Here is a 17,863-nt window from a genome sequence, read left to right as displayed (position 1 = left end):
ATAGTTGTATAATGTTTCAGACTGAAATCAGCAAAATATTTCTTCATCAAAATTTGTAGTGGAAATTTGAAACTTAAATGCTAAACGTTTATGAGGCTGGGACACTTTGAAAGTGAAAAGGATTTTCGTTATAGGTATATGGAACAAAGTTGGTTTTGGGCACATATCAGCCAATATCTAATTGACTGGAAGAATAGGGTCAAGAGTCTAGATGATATATTCAAAAATAATTAACAAAATGCCTCTTGTGCCAGGATTCAATGGATAGAGGTGCATAACAGCAGACAGTAGACTTGTCTTGTAAGATGGTATTGTTGACTGCACAACAGCAGCATGTCAAATCCTTGTGCACCATATATCGAGGGGATTTTATTCCTTCAAATTCCACCTTGTGTGCAACCAAATACAAAGAACATTGCAGGTTATGAATCCTGCTGGTACTGTCACGAGATTGACTCCTTCATTTTGTTGCAGCATAATCTGCATTTTCGACATCATGGGAAAAACACTGGGTGGTAACAATATAATGTTCAAATGTGCCTGATGTGCATGCAATAGAAACAATGCTGCCACATGAAATCTTGACATAGTGGGTGCCAAGCTTTGGATTAGTCTAGTGCACGCTGCATTAATCTGGCCACCATGAACAGTCCACAGTTCAAACTTTGTCAGCCTCCTAGATGTTTTACATTGTAGAGCAAGGACAATTCATGTGTTGTTATTTGGCTGTTTATCTGGGTTTTTAAAAGCATTTTTAAACATGCAATCCCAAATCTCTGCTCTTCGCAACTTCTCATGGATTACATATAGCTATTTTTGTTCCAAAGTATAGGTTCTTGTCTTTCCTTAACATTATTATAAATTATAGTTACTACACATGTTGAGTATCTATCTACTCTTGCAATGTTGCTTTGTAACATCTTGCTTTTATCTACAACAAATGAGACAATGAACTCCTGATCAAAGTTCTGAAAAACGACTCTCCAATTCTATATATTTACATATTGTGGAATTCATGGCGCATTTTGGAAATGAGTTGTGCTGTTTATTTTGTTTAGGATTAGTAATTAGACGAATGAAATGAGAATGGCCGATTCAACCAAGAAAAAAATCTTGCCATTGCAGAGACATTTAAAAAAACTGATGTTCCATGGTATCATTTTCAACTCGATTATTTTAATAATTTGAATTCCACATGAATCCTGCTGCAAAAATGTGGGGGGTTTTCAAAGCATTGTTCTTGTGCTTGATTGCACCAAAAATACATTAAATTATGCATTTCTCAAAAATAAAGCGTGAATATTAGTTATTTCGCCATTTGGGTCACGGGATAAAATCGCATTCGACAGGCACATGATCCTAACAACCATTTTAAAAATAAATCCAAAGTAGATGCTCTTGCACACGCTTTATCCCATATTTTGAAAGCAACTACAAAAAAACAACCATAATTCCGCAAACGACTGCAAGGTTTACGAATTGCTGATAATATTGTGCAGAATGCAACATCTAACATTTGTTTTACTTCAGCGGAGGAACAATGATGTTACGTCAGCAGATTAGGTATCTGGTTTACTGGAAGCACCAGCTCAAAGCGGTGTTTCAGTTTCTCACATTAAATTAACATCAAAGGTATAGAATCTAAATCCCTGGCAATCAGGTGGATTTGTGCAACTTCTTTGTTAATATTTTGCATTAAAAATATCTTAATAGAAAATTGCATTTTCTTTCCCCCCCCCGTCAGTCCGATCACTGGCAACTCATAGGACAAACCGGGGGCCAATCATTTCGTTCAGCGGCACATTTGATTGGTCCGCTCGGGCCTCAATGACCCGCCCTCTCCATAACGAGTAGATTGTGCCGCCTTCCTTCTAACTCGGCGGCTGATTCGCCCACGCAGACGTCAGTCATCTATCGCCCCTTTCGGTGGCTATCCGATTGGTTAACAGGCGGCTCCGCTTGTCCCACCCTCCTCTCAGCTAGGCGGCTGATTGGCCCCGTCAGCTGTCAATCATGCAACCGCCCCTTTGGGTTGATTGGCCAATGGGCTGCTCCGCTGAACCCGCCCCGGCGCCTGTTTGGCTAATGGGTTGTTCAGTTAGACCCGCCCTCCTCTCACTCCGGCTGCCGACTGGTCCGCTCGGCCGTCAACCATCCGCCCTCTCCTTGAGCATGGGCGTCTGATTGGCCAATAGGTTGCTCGGCAGGACCAGCCCTCCTCCCGCCTCGCCGCCTGATTGGTCGGGAGTCGCATTGGTCCCCGACGGAGGGTTCGATTGGCCCGGAGCAGCTGCCAATCATCGCCCCACCCCTCCAGCGGCCAACGTCAGCGCTTGATAAACCGCTGCCTCCCGGTCTCCGTCTCATTCACTTAGGAAGCTTCCGCAAGGTTATACCCAGCCGGAGATCGACTGCACACTCTATAATAGAGTTTCATCCAGATAATATACCCACACACACAAGCAGATTTTAATTTTCAAGTTGAGATATAAACCGCTTGTATAAATTTACAAAAGTGGTATATATCTCAGTTAGCTTCGGGAAAAAAAAACCTGTTCAAAAAATGAAACAAAGCGTGACAATGGTGGACGTCGACGGAACAGGATGTCCTGCCTCAACGAAGACATCCGATCTTTGCAGCAAAAGTCTGGCCATCAATGGCATTAATGGCCATGTCGAAGCGATGGAGCGCGAAGAAGGGAAAAACGAGAAAGGTATTCGGTCTCCGGAAGAAAGAGAGGCCATGTTAACCGGCGACGTGAAGCCGCTCCAGAGCCGGGTTTACTGCACCAGGTTCCTGATCCTGATCGTGTTCAGCCTCTACTCCATGGTGAACGCCTTCCAGTGGATCCAGTACAGCATCATCTCCAACATCTTCAGCACTTTCTACCAAGTGTCGTACGAGCAGATCGACTGGCTGTCGGTGGTCTACATGCTCGTCTACGTGCCCCTCATCTTCCCCGCCGCCTGGCTGCTCGACAAGAAGGGCTTGAGGATCGTGGCGCTGCTGGGCTCCGGCCTCAACTGCATCGGAGCTTGGCTCAAAATCGCAAGCGTAAGGCGAGATCTGTTTGGGGTGACCATGTTCGCCCAGACGGTCTGTTCCATCGCTCAGATTTTTATCCTTGGGCTGCCCTCTCGAGTGGCCTCCGTATGGTTCGGGCCCAGAGAGGTTTCCACGGCGTGCGCCTCCGCCGTCCTCGGCAACCAGGTAAGGAAGAGGTGCTGAGCGCTGCCATCTGTCCGTGTGGCGGGAGGAGGGGCGCAGCTTCCCGCCGCCAGTGTCGCGTCGTCCCGCTGCGAGAAAAATGTTGGCGACTGTAAGTCGGAGCGGAGCGTAACTTTACGGAGCGGGTTTATCGGGCGGCGGTGCGATGGTTGGAGAGCAGCTTCCTTCGCCATTCCCCCATCCTCCTCCTCCTCCTCCTCCTCCCTGCGCTGGCAACCATCGCCAGCTGCCTTCGCACACCGACGGACAAGCTCCGTCCTTCGCTTTCCACCATCACGCCCCTCCCCCGGGATTTTCCGGGCCTGCGAATGTTCTAGAAGGCGCCATCCCGCAACGATGTGGTAGCGATGCAGCTTTTTTTAATACAAAAAAAAAATTGACATCAATAAATGTCCCCCATCGTCTGTAATTTGAAAGAGATTATTTTGAGGAGGAGCCACCTTGAATTACTGTCCTCTTAGACCACCCGCACTGGAAAGTCTACGCGTGGCGCGGTTAATGCAGGTCTCCTCCCCACAAACACAATCGCAAGCGTTATTATTCGACGCATTTCCCGCCCCAGCCTTTCCCCGAGGTTGGCTTTATCTTTTGTTCGGTCTCAGTGTCTCCATTTGCACTCTTTATCCAACCTCGACATCCAAGCCACATTTGCTGTTGAGTTGTGGACAAAACGTAATCATAATATGCATGCATTACGGAGTGGATTGCAGTCCATGTTTTGCGGGAGATGTCGCATAGGTGATTGCAAAGAAGACGGATGTTCACAGCAAATTGCTATGGAACTCGGTATCCTGATTATCATTTACTCTACCTACGGTAATTAATATGCTGTGTCCATTGTTGACTACGTGGGCAATGCGATCATTTACGCTATCAATAATGGTGCGAAAACCGAGACTCTTAACTGGGAGTACTATTCACATTCACTAAAGGAAAATGCCATTCAAGATTAAACCAGCAGTTGTGTCCAAGCCCTCCGGCGCCAGGTCATTGTCGTGGGCAGTTTAGATCTGACAAATCACAACCAAATTGTCTGTTTTCCACCGTTAGCCAGTGAAATTCCGAAGGAATCTAGTCTCCGTTCTTGGCTTGTTTTGCGAGATCTCGTTGAACTCGGGACATGATAATCTGGGGGGTTTTCAAAAAACAATCCTGCCCTTTGATCATGTCAGATTTCTTCCTCTTTCCTGTTTTGGAAGGCAAATTTGTGTAGGCAAGGCAATTTTGAGGGGGATTATGAGAGTAAGTTTGCAAAGTCCCTTCCCCCTTTATTTTGAGCCATGGCTGTTTCTGTGCCCCGGGTGTCCTCTTTCTTACTTTCTTGCTGTTAACTAATAAAATAATTCTGAATTATATTATACTGATCTTTTCCTAATTTATATTTTTCACCCTCCTGCTTTTACCTTTTTTGCTTAAGGTGTCTTTGAGGTATTTGGTGTGCACTTTAATCAGACATTTTTGTTACTGTTTGTATGCTTTAACATGTCTTCTATTTTCTCTTAAAATCTGACAAATAAAAATTATTAATAAAAGGAAAATTCCAGAAAATTTCTGTGCTGTGCTTCTGAACTTTAAAAATGGTTTAAAAATATTCAAGGAATGATCGACGAAGAATTCCACCATTCAGTTTCATTCAGAAGGCGATCAGATTTTTCATCCTGATGGATAAAATGGATTCAGACATTTTGATTTTTTAAATTACGTCAAACATAACAGACACATCTTTTTTTTTTTAAAGTGCCATTATGTTTTTAATGTTAAATTATCAATAACAGGTGAGGCAAGCTACTATGATGCAGCAGAGAAATATTTTGCGGAAGATCATAGAATGATCAGCCTGTCTAGAATGAAATCAAGTGAGGCACTAAACATGCATCTTTCAGCTTCAATCAATTAGCAGCAGTGTGCTGAATGTGAATTCATAAATGTGACACTATCCATAATAGTACTGGGCATAGATGGAACATTGGAAACTTCTGACTTGCAAGCTTCAGGCATAGAATACAGAAATGTACTCGCACTCACAACAGCATAGCAAAATGTTCCATGACTAGCAAAATACACAGTTCCACGAAGCAAAATGGAATCTTCAAATGAATCTTACCATAATGACCCTACAAGGAGGATGAAAATCCTGTTAAACCAGAGCTAAACTGCAAATTGTTCAGTAAACAAAATCAATTTACGGAACGATGCTAAGTCATTGCCATTTCCAGAATAAATGTCGGCATGTCAAATCTTTGGAAGAAGATATCCCAAGGAATACAGCCAGAGGACAATAATCTGTCTGTATAAAACCTAATTCAACATGGGTGACAAATGAACCATATCGTCATGTAACCTGCCCAAATCACTGGTGAGCCAACTAGCCACGTTGAGCATCCTTGTGCAAGAAGTGATAGACACTGGAGTAAGTACAGCTTACTCAACAAGAGTGCCTATAACCAACCAATGGTGAAATCATTTGTTCGGTGGCAGGTAATTCTGGTTGAATAATGCATCTCATGGCTAATGACTGAAGTTTGGAGCCAACACTTTTTTTTTGAAACTTGACCTCATGGAAGAATAACATAGAATCGGCTCCCGAATCCAGGTATATATCTGAGAATGTGGACGCTTTGACAATGTAATAATGGAATTTCTTCAGCAGAATTTCAAAACTACCCTGCAATCTTAATTGGCATACTTGGATATCAGTGCTCCATGCAGCCCAAGTGAGGTAAGAAGCCTACTGGGAATGGTAAAAGATTGTGCCTGATTTCACCAAAATCACCCAATCCATTGTGGGAACTAACAAGAAAAGATGTTAGTTGCCGTTGGGATCTGAAGCAACACACTGATTAGCAAATAACAAGTGAAGAAGGCACATGCTCAGCCAAGTTGACTGAAAGGTCTGGTTAGTTGGATACTCCTCTCAGGATACAGTTCCTATTAGATTGTTTGATAGAGTTCCTGGATCTGTTTTTAAATATTTGCTAAAATATAGAACATGAAGTACTAGACAACACAACGCTCTGGAATTTTTCATTTATACATTTGGAGCTTGGTACACATTAGTTGATTACTAATCAGTAAAGTCCAGAGGGCCATTTGACATCCGCAATCAAAGATCAAAACCATTGAGTTGAAGTAGATACATGAGTCATACTGAGCTGTCCATCCTCTGCCTCCTCCACTGCCAGGATGAGGCTAAACACAAACTAGAGGAACAGCACCTTGTATTCCACCTGGGTAGTTCACAAACCAACCATATCTCTATCCTCTTATCTACCCTGGTTCCCTCTCTTATCCCCTTCTCTCCACCTTATCCCCAACTGCATATCATTCTGCTTTTAACCCTTTCCCATCACTCCTCCCACTGGATCCACTTCCCCCAAAGGTTTCTGTCCTCTTCTGTTTCCCTCATTTGCCGCCACACCTCATTGAATTTAACTTGTCACCCTCCTAATCCGATTCCAGAATCTGTAGGCCTTTGTTCACATCATCAGCTCTCAGCCGATCTCCACCCTTCCCTCCCTCCCTCACCTGTCGCCTTACAATCAGACTGTCCTCTCCTGTATCCGCCAATTGCTTGCTAGCTCTTGCCCCGTCCCTTATACTGTCTAGTTTACCATCACTCTTTCAGTCCAGATGCAGGTCTCCACCCAAAACTGACTCTTCAAATCCCATCACAAATGCTGAGTACCTCCTGCTGATCTGTTTTTTTGATGCTGAGTTAAAGTGTGATGCTGTATAGTTTCATGGCAACCACAAAGTGATTCTATTTGCTGCATCACCGACAACCTTCACATTTTCCCTGAGGTCGTTAGATGTCCTGACATATTACTTGACTTAGGAGCAACTCTGTCCTAAATCATCTTTAAGGACAGAGGCAGAGAATTCCAGTGTCAATTTTTGTTCTTGTTTTATTCCTGCCATCCCTTCATCATCCTGACTCTATATCTGGATTGGAGGGGGGAGGAAGAAGAATCTTAACTGATTGGAGTAACATGTGTTATGGTCTAGGCTTTTCTTCATGAGGAAAGTTGGGTAGAGTTTTGCTATGCTGCTTAATTCTGGTAGAATTATCATGTCAGGTGAGGACCAGTCATGACAGTTAAGATTTCCACGTATGTAGGCAATCATTATGGTTTATTGGAGGAAACTGACAAAAATAGTTTAAGGCTACCAATACCCATTTGCACCTGCAGCTTCCACTTTGGTCCAAGTTGACTGATTTGACCCAGATTAGAAATTGTACTTTCATCTTTTGACCAATTGGATACTTCTGCATTTGCATTTTTAGAAGTGTTAAATTCAAACTGTTTTCACTTTTTGAGTTTGAGGTTATTTAATTATCTTCACTTGGACATGAGGCAACATTTGCATGGATGCAACCAATACACCATGAAATATTTTTAAATGGCGTTTTGTTGAATAAATAGGGTGATTTCTACATTCTCTTTTTTTTGTGCCATTCAGATGACATTGCATCATCATCATCAGTTATAATTGTGTCAACAGATATTGGAAGTGCCGCAGTATTTTATCTCTTTACAGATTTGTGTTGTGGGGTTTTAAGATGCAGGATTGATTTAGGTTGGAGAATACCACTTTCCCCTGAACTGCCCGTTCCTGAAAATTGTTCACTGGTTGTTGGCATTTCAGTTACTTATTGAGTTACTTCAGAAATCAGTCGAGTCAACGACATGTTTAGTTTTGCTTTGTCAATTACATCTTGGTATCTCAACAAAATAGCCAATGTTCTCATTGAATGAAGATTTTGGCAAGCTATTAGCCAAGATGTGAAATTTACCCCTGCTAAATAATGGATGAGTGTCTGTTAAAGAAATCACCAATTTCTCCCCTTTCAACTGCTTACTGCTTGCAGTTGGAAAGATTCTTACTGGCTAGCCCTATTGTCTTGTTTAACAATGAGATTAATCTCCAACCAGTTAAAGGAGATTATTTCAAATCTGTGACATCTCTTACTCCAACTTTGCATCTGCTTGAGTTATGCTGCTCTTGCCTCCCAGATGTGGTTATTTGAAATGTTTTCTTAATTCTAATCTTGGTGAATTTAATGTTATGCTAAATTTAGTCCCATTCATTCCTCTTCCTGGCATTAGCTCACTGACGTTCAGTGATTCCAGGTGAAAGACAGTTTGATTTTAAATAGTGATTTTCAAATTTAAATCCCCTCATCTCTTAATTTCTGCCAGCTCTGCTGTCTGACATTATTGCATGTTGATCATCCCAAACTATATTTACTCTTTATTGGTGCCTTCAGTTGCCATGGCCCTGAGTTTTGTGATCTGCTGATCACTTTGCCGCTGGGACTCTTAGTCTGTACAACTGACCTAGCATTGAGTCATCACTCATTCCCATGAAACACTCTGAAATGCCATGGGGCACAGAAGTGTTAAAGGAGCAGCACAATACAAATTAGACAGTATAGTTGAGAGAAGTTGATGGGATTGAAAATGAGGATAATGGGAGTTTAGACATGGTTCTCAAGGAAAGAGTAGTATGCAGAAGTGTAAGAAGTAAAGTAAATGAGTTTGGAACCTCCATCAGACACATGAATGAAAAATGCTTGGTTGACGAAAATGGAAGACCTCTGAATCACGTATAAAAACGGAGCTTGATCATTCTTTGCAACCTTGATTGTGGTAAACTATCCTCCATTTTTATAGACAACTTGACAAATCTGACTTTCTAAACTTCCTCCCACTCTTGTCCTTTATCTAGCTGGATTGTTAGATTCCAGCTGCATTTCATTCTTCGTGTATCTGACATGACTTCTTGTCATTTTAGAGAATAATTTCTTAGTCCCATTCATTTTGACTACATGCCAGTCTTGATTTGAAAAAAAATAATTGCAGGGCTGCAGGGGAGATGACCTAAATGGGGCTAGCTACATTTCATTTGCAGAGTCCTTGCGCAAACTCTGATATCATTCTCTAGTTCTGATTGTGCTTTGGCATAATATATTCCATGTGCTGGTAATGTTTTGCCAACCTCTCGTTGAATACCTTCCTACTCCTCTATTGTAAGGTGCCGTGCTGCTTAGTCTGTACTGAAGGGGCATACATTTCCTACGTAGAATATGGAGAAGACTGGCAAAATTAACTTCTTTCGCTGCCATGGGTTCTGCTCCCTTGATATCACTCGCATCCCAGAAATTTGACACAATGGCTGGGCAACCTTTAAGTTTTGATATTATCGAATTTCAATCCACAGAACTGGCCCATTATTAAAACTCCCTTTCTCACCACCTGATATTGCCCAGATTAACCTCTGGTCGTCTTCTGTACCTGTAGTGCATGCCATTGAATTATGCGAGGAAGATTAGAGATTCATGGTTCGGTGAGATAAGTGGTGGATTTAGTTTTCTCGGTTACTTTTTCTTATTTTAGAGAACTCAAAACTTTTATAATATATTTGAGGGTTGAGTATTTGAGGTTAATTTAAATAACATTTAAAATGTATGTGGATTGCTATGTAAAAGTGACCACACAGCTTTCAGAAAACAGCCTGTTTCTACACGGTCGACATATCTTAACAGAAACGCTTAGCTCCTTTGTTACTTTCTGACAACTATTCAATTGTTGTCCTTGCTAGACTTTTCTATCCTCTATAAACTTGACGCCAACCAAAACTGCTGCCGTCCTAAATTACCCCAAACCTCCGTCATCAACTTTCTTTGTGATAATGAAGCTAGATTTGCTTCTATCCTATAGATACTTTGATCTTCATTCCAATATACAAATCCCACCCTAGCTCCTCAACCTGCTATGTCTCTGATGTTCAAGATCTCCATGCCTTACAGAGATTTTAATGTATGCCAAATACACTTTGTTTTCTCCATTAGGGGTGGAGGATTTATTGGATATATGTAAAGGACTCTAGAAGCTAAGTTACCGTCAGGTTAGAGGTGTACCTGAGTGGAGATGGGAAGTGAAGTCCAGGCTGATGGTCTCCTCCTCCCCCCCCCCCCCCCCCCCCCCCCCCTGCTCTTATCCATGCATTGCAATTTCACGTGTCAGTTATAACTCTGGTTCGTACGTGGATTCTTTATTTAAATAGCCGTGAATGTCATTTTCATAATATTTTGGTTTTTTTCTTTGTTTCACAGCTTGGTGTGGCTTTTGGCTTTCTTTTACCTCCAATTTTGGTGCCTAATACTCCAGATGATCTTGATTTGATGGCAAACAACATAAGTATATTGTTCTATGGAACAGCAGCAATAGCCACATTGTTATTCATCCTGGTTGTCGCAGGTACGCTGCCGGGATTTTATTCAAACACCAAGTGAATGCATCTGGTTACTTTGACTCATGTCTCCACCCCATATATCAATTCCACCACTGAATGTTCTTTATTCAAGGACCTGCAAGTCTTTATATTTCATGTACAATATTTGTAGTTTGTATTTTAATTTGTTAATATTTGGTTAACATGAATGCAGGGGCACACTGATCCTTGATATTCTGATAACTACTGATGTAGGTCTAGTGACCTAGGTGGATCTATTTATTCTTTTTACAAAGTAGATTTAAAAAGCCCTCCATTTTGTAACAGACCTTAAAGTATTAGTGTTATTTGAACTTTCAGATAGACACCTCATGGTTTCAAGACAGGTCCAACATTAAATAATTTCACAGCTGATCTGATCTTTGACTCAACCCCACTTTCCTGCCTTTCCCCCATAATCCTCGACCCACCGATCATAGAGAAACTAAAAAATGTGAGAAACAAACACCAAATTAAGAGAATTATTTGATGAACAAGCATCTAACCAAAGAAAACCAGTAACTCGTTATACATTATATTGGAATAGATGTGTCTTCCGGTTTTTATTTGAGACTAAATTGTAAATAAGAGTCACAGGTAAATAAACAAAGCACAAACAGGTATTGGAGGAACATGCAGATCAGGCAGCAAATGTGTTGTGAAGGGTCCTGATCAAAAACTTAGTCTGTTCATTCCCACCAAAGAAGCTGCCTGATCCTAGTTTCACTAGCAAATTGTTTTTGTTCAAAATCTCAGCCTCTGAGTAGCTTGTGCCTAAATAAACCTCACTCACTGCTTATCCTTCAACAACTAGCACCTTTTTATATTATCTGGATTGCATCCTATTGAGACTTTTAAAACCCCTTTGATATACCTGCTGCTGTAAGAATAAGTTCAAATGATCACCAATGGTGAATCTGCAGGAGATTTAAAATCTGGTAACCTGAACTAACTAAGTTTCACCCATGACTGCTACCACTTCCTGTCAGTGGTATCCTGCGATTATATTTTTTCTTTAAGTAAATGCCATCAAATTGGAGTAGAAATGTAAAAACTCTACATGTATTAATTCCAATGCCATTTCCCCAGTCTTTCCTCTTTTGGCATCCTGCTTGAGGCCCTTCAGCATTATCTAGTTTTTCAGACACTACGAAAACCCAAGAGCCCACTAAGGCCCTTTTCCATTCTTTCAATATTTGACTTAATATCTATTGTTAAACCCTGCAATCTCTCAGTTCCTTAGAGCTTCTCCAATTTTAGTCTTTTGATGTTATGGCTCTGAAATATTAAAATGTTGAATATTACATTAAAAGCATTATGCAAATAGCCCTAATTTTCGAGTGTGTTCCAGACAAATGCAGTTCAGTGAGTATGGAGTTTTTTGTTTGCTAAATGAGTATCAAAAATAACTCCTTTGTTTAGGTTTGTTACACTATTTACTATCTCGTGTCTGCAATTTTTTCTGAATAGATTTTACTTGTGCCTGGAGTACTTTTATCCATTAGGTGTTAACTTTGTTTCTGCTTGACTTACCAATGATAGATACTCTTTATGGTTTTATAAGCTTTCTATGTAGTTACTTTGTGGCTAGAGCAAATGCTAATTAAAGTTGGTAGTATGTCTAGAAATGAAAAGATAAAATTTAAATCTTCATGAAATTGTCTTGGTTATGAGAATTTTATCCTTTTGATACCATTGCATTAAACCTTGCCTGGGCTATACAGTCCATTTTTATATTTGTGTAAGCTGACACTTGACTTGCTTTTCTTTGTTTCTTCTTTTTCCCCACATAGTATTTAAAGACAGGCCTCCACTTCCTCCAAGCCAGTCCCAAGCAGTGCTTTTGGATAATCCTGATGAGTATTCCTACAAACAGTCGATTGTAAATTTGTTTAAGAGTGTACCATTTGTGCTACTGTTACTTAGTTATGGTAAGAATTTTTGTTTTACTTCTGAATTTTAATATCAAACATTCCACGTTTTAACTCTGATTTATTTTGGTTAGTTCTCAATGTGATCTACTGTTTTTTATAACAGTTAAAAGTTTCTAGTATTAGTCTTCCATTTGTAGACTATCACAGATATCAAGATGTAGAAATCACAGCACCAGAATTGCAAGAAGTACCAAAATAATATGGTGTAACCAGCCGCACAGAAAAGTACTTACAATTATCCACAGTTTTCCTTCTGTAGAGGCAAGGTTTGAATTTGGAATACATTCAACATCCAGTTATGATGCAAGCTTCAGTCTTGCAGCTATTTACAAGATTAACCAAAGACTTTGTTAGAAACATAGAAATTAGGTGCAGGAGTAGGCCATTCGGCCCTTTGAGCCTGCACCGCCATTCAATATGATCATGGCTGATCATCCAACTCAGTATCCCGTACCTGCCTTCTCTCCATACCCCCTGATCCCCTTAGCCACAAGGGCCACATCTAACTCCCTCTTAAATATAGCCAATGATCTGGCCTCAACTACCCTCTGTGGCAGAGAGTTCCAGAGATTCACCACTCTGTGTGAAAAAAGTTCTTCTCATCTCGGTTTTAAAGGATTTCCCCCTTATCCTTAAGCTGTGACCCCTTGTCCTGGACTTCCCCAACATCGGGAACAATCTTCCTGCATCTAGCCTGTCCAACCCCTTAAGAATTTTGTAAGTTTCTATAAGATCCCCTCTCAATCTCCTAAATTCTAGAGAGTATAAACCAAGTCTATCCAGTCTTTCTTCATAAGACAGTCCTGACATCCCAGGAATCAGTCTGGTGAACCTTCTCTGCACTCCCTCTATGGCAATAATGTCCTTCCTCAGATTTGGAGACCAAAACTGTACGCAATACTCCAGGTGTGGTCTCACCAAGACCCTGTACAACTGCAGTAGAACCTCCCTGCTCCTATACTCAAATCCTTTTGCAATGAAAGCTAACATACCATTCGCTTTCTTTACTGCCAGCTGCACCTGCATGCCTACCTTCAATGACTGGTGTACCATGACACCCAGGTCTCGTTGCATCTCCCCCTTTCCCAATCGGCCACCATTTAGATAATAGTCTGCTTTCCCGTTTTGGCCACCAAAATGGATAACCTCACATTTATCCACATTATACTGCATCTGCCAAACATTTGCCCACTCACCCAGCCTATCCAAGTCACCTTGCAGTCTCCTAGCATCCTCCTCACAGCTAACACTGCCCCTCAGCTTAGTGTCATCCGCAAACTTGGAGATATTGCCTTCAATTCCCTCATCCAGATCATTAACATATATTGTAAATAGCTGGGGTCCCAGCACTGAGCCTTGCGGTACCCCACTAGTCACTGCCTGCCATTGTGAAAAGGACCTGTTGTTGTTGCAACATGTATTCATTTTTCAGTTTGTGCTTGTCGACTTCACCTGCATATTCCATCTTCCCCTCCATTACTATCCATTTCTCTGCACGGTCACTTCTATTTCTATCTGGATTCATTACCACAAACAATCCAAGGACACGGGCTCTGTTCTTCAACTAATCTAACTAACCTTTTCTATTTTGGAATCAACTGCTTGTTGATACGCTGTCGTGAATGAATTGCGTGTTAGCAATTTTAGGGCACTATGAAATACTGACTTGCACCTACATAGTATCTTTCACAGCCTTGGTGAAATTGCGATTTCTGTTGGATGTTAATTAACAAAATGTATAGTTTTTGGAAATCTGATCTTATTTGACAATAGTAATGCTTGCATTTTTAATATTTTCTAGGTATTTTGACGGGGTCATATTATTCAGTAGGAACACTATTAAATCAAATGATCATTGCTCACTTTGAGGTAAGTAAACCTTTTTTAAATAACATTTTTTAATTGAATTTAGTATCTTAACTCACAAATGGAATGTACAATGTGGGTTGTTATTGAAATGATGCCCATGCTATTGACTTATTAATTGAGTTATTGAGCAATGAATGCATAAAGTGCCAGATGAATAATTAAATAACTTAGTTACCTTTTCATCTTGTACTATTTCTGTCTCCCAATCTTTAGTTAAAGTTAAATTACAGACCCACTTGTGATGAAGTTGCACATTCACACGTACCTTGCTGTTATTTCTTCATCCCTAATTTTACATATGTAGTAAGCTGTGTGCTTTGTATACAAGTGTAATTTCTTCAAAGCGTTACGCACTGTTATATATGTATTGATAAATTGTGGAAGCTGTGGTTAATAACTTAATTACACATTCTTCTGATCTTGAATTACTAAATCAAAGCCATTGGTGCAGCTTGTAGTCATTCATATGTAATTATTATATGTAATATAGAGCATGTAGAAATGTAATCTGCATGAATTTTTTTTTTTTTTACAAGGGCCAAGAATTGAATGCTGGGAGAATTGGACTAACTTTGGTGGTGTCAGGGATGGTAGGTTCCATCCTCTCCGGTTTCTGGGTGGACCGCACAAAGACATACAAGTGAGTTCAGCGTACCCCACTGCAAATAACCCAAATTTGTATAGTTGAAGCTGGATGATAATGTAGATTTTTTTCTTTTGGCATTTTCAAACTTTCTTGAGTCTAATTCCAGACTCTGCAACAAAACCAGTATCTGCAGTTTGTCTAGCTAAGTGTCGCTTTCAGTCTTTGTTAGTTTGCTCTTCCATTTACCCTCTTTGAGATTCTAAGTGTGGCAAAGTTTATTAGTACTGATGAATTCTTTGCTTAGATTTATTTATCTGAATTTCTTTAACTTGATAATTAATGAATTCTATTCCATAGTTCCTCTCATTCTAAGGGAATCCACTGATTAATATATAGGAAAAAATGAGAATGGAATTGGTTATTAAGCAGGAATTTACAGTGTATGAAATATAATTTCCTGGAGTTTTCAGTGTTAATCCCATGCTACTGATATATAAATCCTATTACATTTTCGCTCGTCCATCCAAATTCTTAGCATAAATGTTATTGGCAAGTGTGAATATTTGTGTCCAAATTGTAACTCAAGCTTGCTGCGATTCATTAGATATTTATCAGGTAATTCTATGCAACTATTATTATATTCCACTTAAGACCTTTTAGGGCCCAAATATATCTGGACCTTTCAGAAGCAGTACAATAAAACTCCAATAATCTGCTCTCTGACTGTTTGGAAATACCACTGTTTCAGCATCTAGTTCCCATCAATGTAGTCAATGGCAAACTGTTTTAAATTCTGTTTGTTAGTCAGTACCTGTGCTAGACAGGCATAGACTAATCGGCGTCTTCACAACTGTTACACGTCCAATCTGTTTACCCATTTGTAGTCCATATACCTTTAAAAACATTCTGTTAACAAAATCAATTCATCCATCTTGGAAAATCTGAATAGACAAATCCATTGCAGCTGCAGTTTTTTGTCTACTACGCTGTATGAAACATGAACTTTACTCTTAAAACATTAATGTATAGGATTATTATCTAGTTTTGTGGATTTCCCTTTCATTAATTCCTTTAACATTTTGAAACCTGTTTGACATCAGACTCCTGAAACAGTCTATCCTGAGCCCTCCTGGGAAAGAATTGTCAGGCAGAGAGGAGAAGATTCACTGCTTCGAACTGACATTCAATATGAACATAGTTGATTATCTAAAATCAGTACCCCATTCCTGCTATACCCAATATCTCTTTATTCCTTTTATCCGAAGAGCTAAATATAACTCTTGATTCGCAGAATACTTCTCCTGTGAGGTTTTCTGGAACAGTTACTTATTTTTGCAATTGTTGCAGAATTTCCCCCTCTAAGGTGAAGAAGGAAAATTATTTCATTAGAATTCTAGTATCTTAGGGATAATTCTGGAATTTCCCTATTAACGGACCCACTTTATTGTTTGTTTACGAAAGGCTGATTAATGTTGTATGGAATTTTCACTTTTTATTTTCTCCCTTATTTACAGGCAGACTACCCTTGCAGTGTACATCATTTCATTTATTGCAATGCTCGTTTTCACGTTCACGTTAGATCTCGGCCATATTGAAGTAGTCTTTGTGACGGCGGGCGTCTTGGGGTAAGAGACCATTATGTCTTTCAACAACATGTGTTAGGGAATGCTCTTCAGAGTGTTTGGGATAAACGTTCAGAGAGCCCAACTGGTTGCATATGCTAGAACATTGAAAATATAATAGTTTATTAAATTGGGATTTTAATACTCCTTCAACCCAGTATAAATTTTAATATAGCTACCAGGACGCACAATTTGACAATTTGGAAATTTGCCATTTGAATCTTGCGTGTCTTCTTCAATCCTTGGCAACTTTCATCCCTCTCTAAATTGGGTGTGGACTTTCAAATAGGGTGTAATTGTAAATTAACTTGCATGAAATGTAAATTTGCTGAAGAACTAGGTTTTCTCTAAGGGCCTTGTTTTGAGGCGACTGTTGTGACCTGGCACCCATGTGTGCATGTTCTGCAAGGGTTTCAGGATTGCAAACCGAATTGGGAACTCTGCCCTTTTCATCTTGTCAGTGGATTAAGGATCATTCTGTGCCCATGCATCTGCATTGGCTAACATTTGCTAATTGAATGCAGAATGAGAGCTGTGTGGTCTGTTTATCTATGCTAGGTAAACTTGCTGAGCCATCAGGGGAGTCTGGTGACTGACTTGTCTGTAATGTAACTTGTATTAAGAAGCAAATACTGGTAGTTGTGACTTTTGTAGTTTTGGCCTTTTATTGGCAGTTCCAAGTTGGGGTTTTTTCTTTAGAGCCAAAACGTAATGGAAACGGAATGATTTCCATTGTAGGCAGTATAATTTGGGATTATTATTAGAATCTTTTGAGCCACTTTAACCTGAGCATCTATTAATAATGAACACGTTACTGTTTAGTAATTGCATCCCTCTGACAAAGTTTTCATCTAACTGGCCGCAGTTTTTTGAACTGTCACATTAATGGTTGCTGCTTCTGCTTTAACACTCAAGGATTCCCAAACCTTGTATTCAGATGAAATCTTAGTTTATGTAAAACATAGAGTCCCCTTGTTTTTAATGCAAATAATGCCAGTGATAAATATTCCAAGAATATCATTTACTGTTCTAGTTTAATTACACTAGAATCTAGTTTACATTATTCCAATTAATCATCCAGTCAACAAATTCAAACATATCTTTTTATGGGAATGAGCTTCCCCCTTGAGCCCTTCGCAGAGATGTAATAGAATCATTATCAAGTTTATTTGTGACAATGTATCCGCTTTTTATTGTTCTGTAATACTTGTTAGGGACATAATGTTTTTTAAAATGTTTGTAGGTGGCCCAGTGGTGTACTAACATGTTGCGCCACAGAGTAATGGACATGGGTTCACCGCGCGATTCCTTGTATGGTGAGTTCTTGATCTCAACCAGTTAGTCTAGG

The 17,863-nt window shown here is 40.0% G+C and overlaps 1 protein-coding gene across 3 annotated transcripts in view; it reads left to right on the top strand.

The window, feature by feature from the left end:
- Positions 1 to 2,360: 2,360 nt before the first annotated feature.
- flvcr1 (FLVCR heme transporter 1) overlaps positions 2,361 to 17,863 on the top strand; it is a 30,183-nt gene continuing 14,680 nt past the window's right edge. For 2 of the 3 annotated variants that reach the window (XR_008723923.1, XM_055639765.1), the window contains exons 1-6: positions 2,361 to 3,211; positions 10,347 to 10,491; positions 12,298 to 12,435; positions 14,240 to 14,307; positions 14,844 to 14,947; positions 16,408 to 16,518. Coding sequence is in view for 1 of the 3 variants with exons in the window: in XM_055639765.1 (XP_055495740.1) it covers positions 2,564 to 3,211; positions 10,347 to 10,491; positions 12,298 to 12,435; positions 14,240 to 14,307; positions 14,844 to 14,947; positions 16,408 to 16,518 (1,214 nt within the window). In the remaining 2 variants the exon portion in view is untranslated. Of the gene's footprint in view, positions 3,212 to 10,346; positions 10,492 to 12,297; positions 12,436 to 14,239; positions 14,308 to 14,843; positions 14,948 to 16,407; positions 16,519 to 17,758; positions 17,832 to 17,863 lie in introns of all 3 variants that reach the window. The other variant, XR_008723924.1, reaches the window with a different exon arrangement.

The sequence above is a fragment of the Leucoraja erinacea genome, chromosome 8, assembly GCF_028641065.1.
Source record: "Leucoraja erinacea ecotype New England chromosome 8, Leri_hhj_1, whole genome shotgun sequence".
Lineage (NCBI taxonomy): Eukaryota > Metazoa > Chordata > Chondrichthyes > Rajiformes > Rajidae > Leucoraja > Leucoraja erinaceus.
This window is presented reverse-complemented; position numbering and strand designations above follow the sequence as displayed.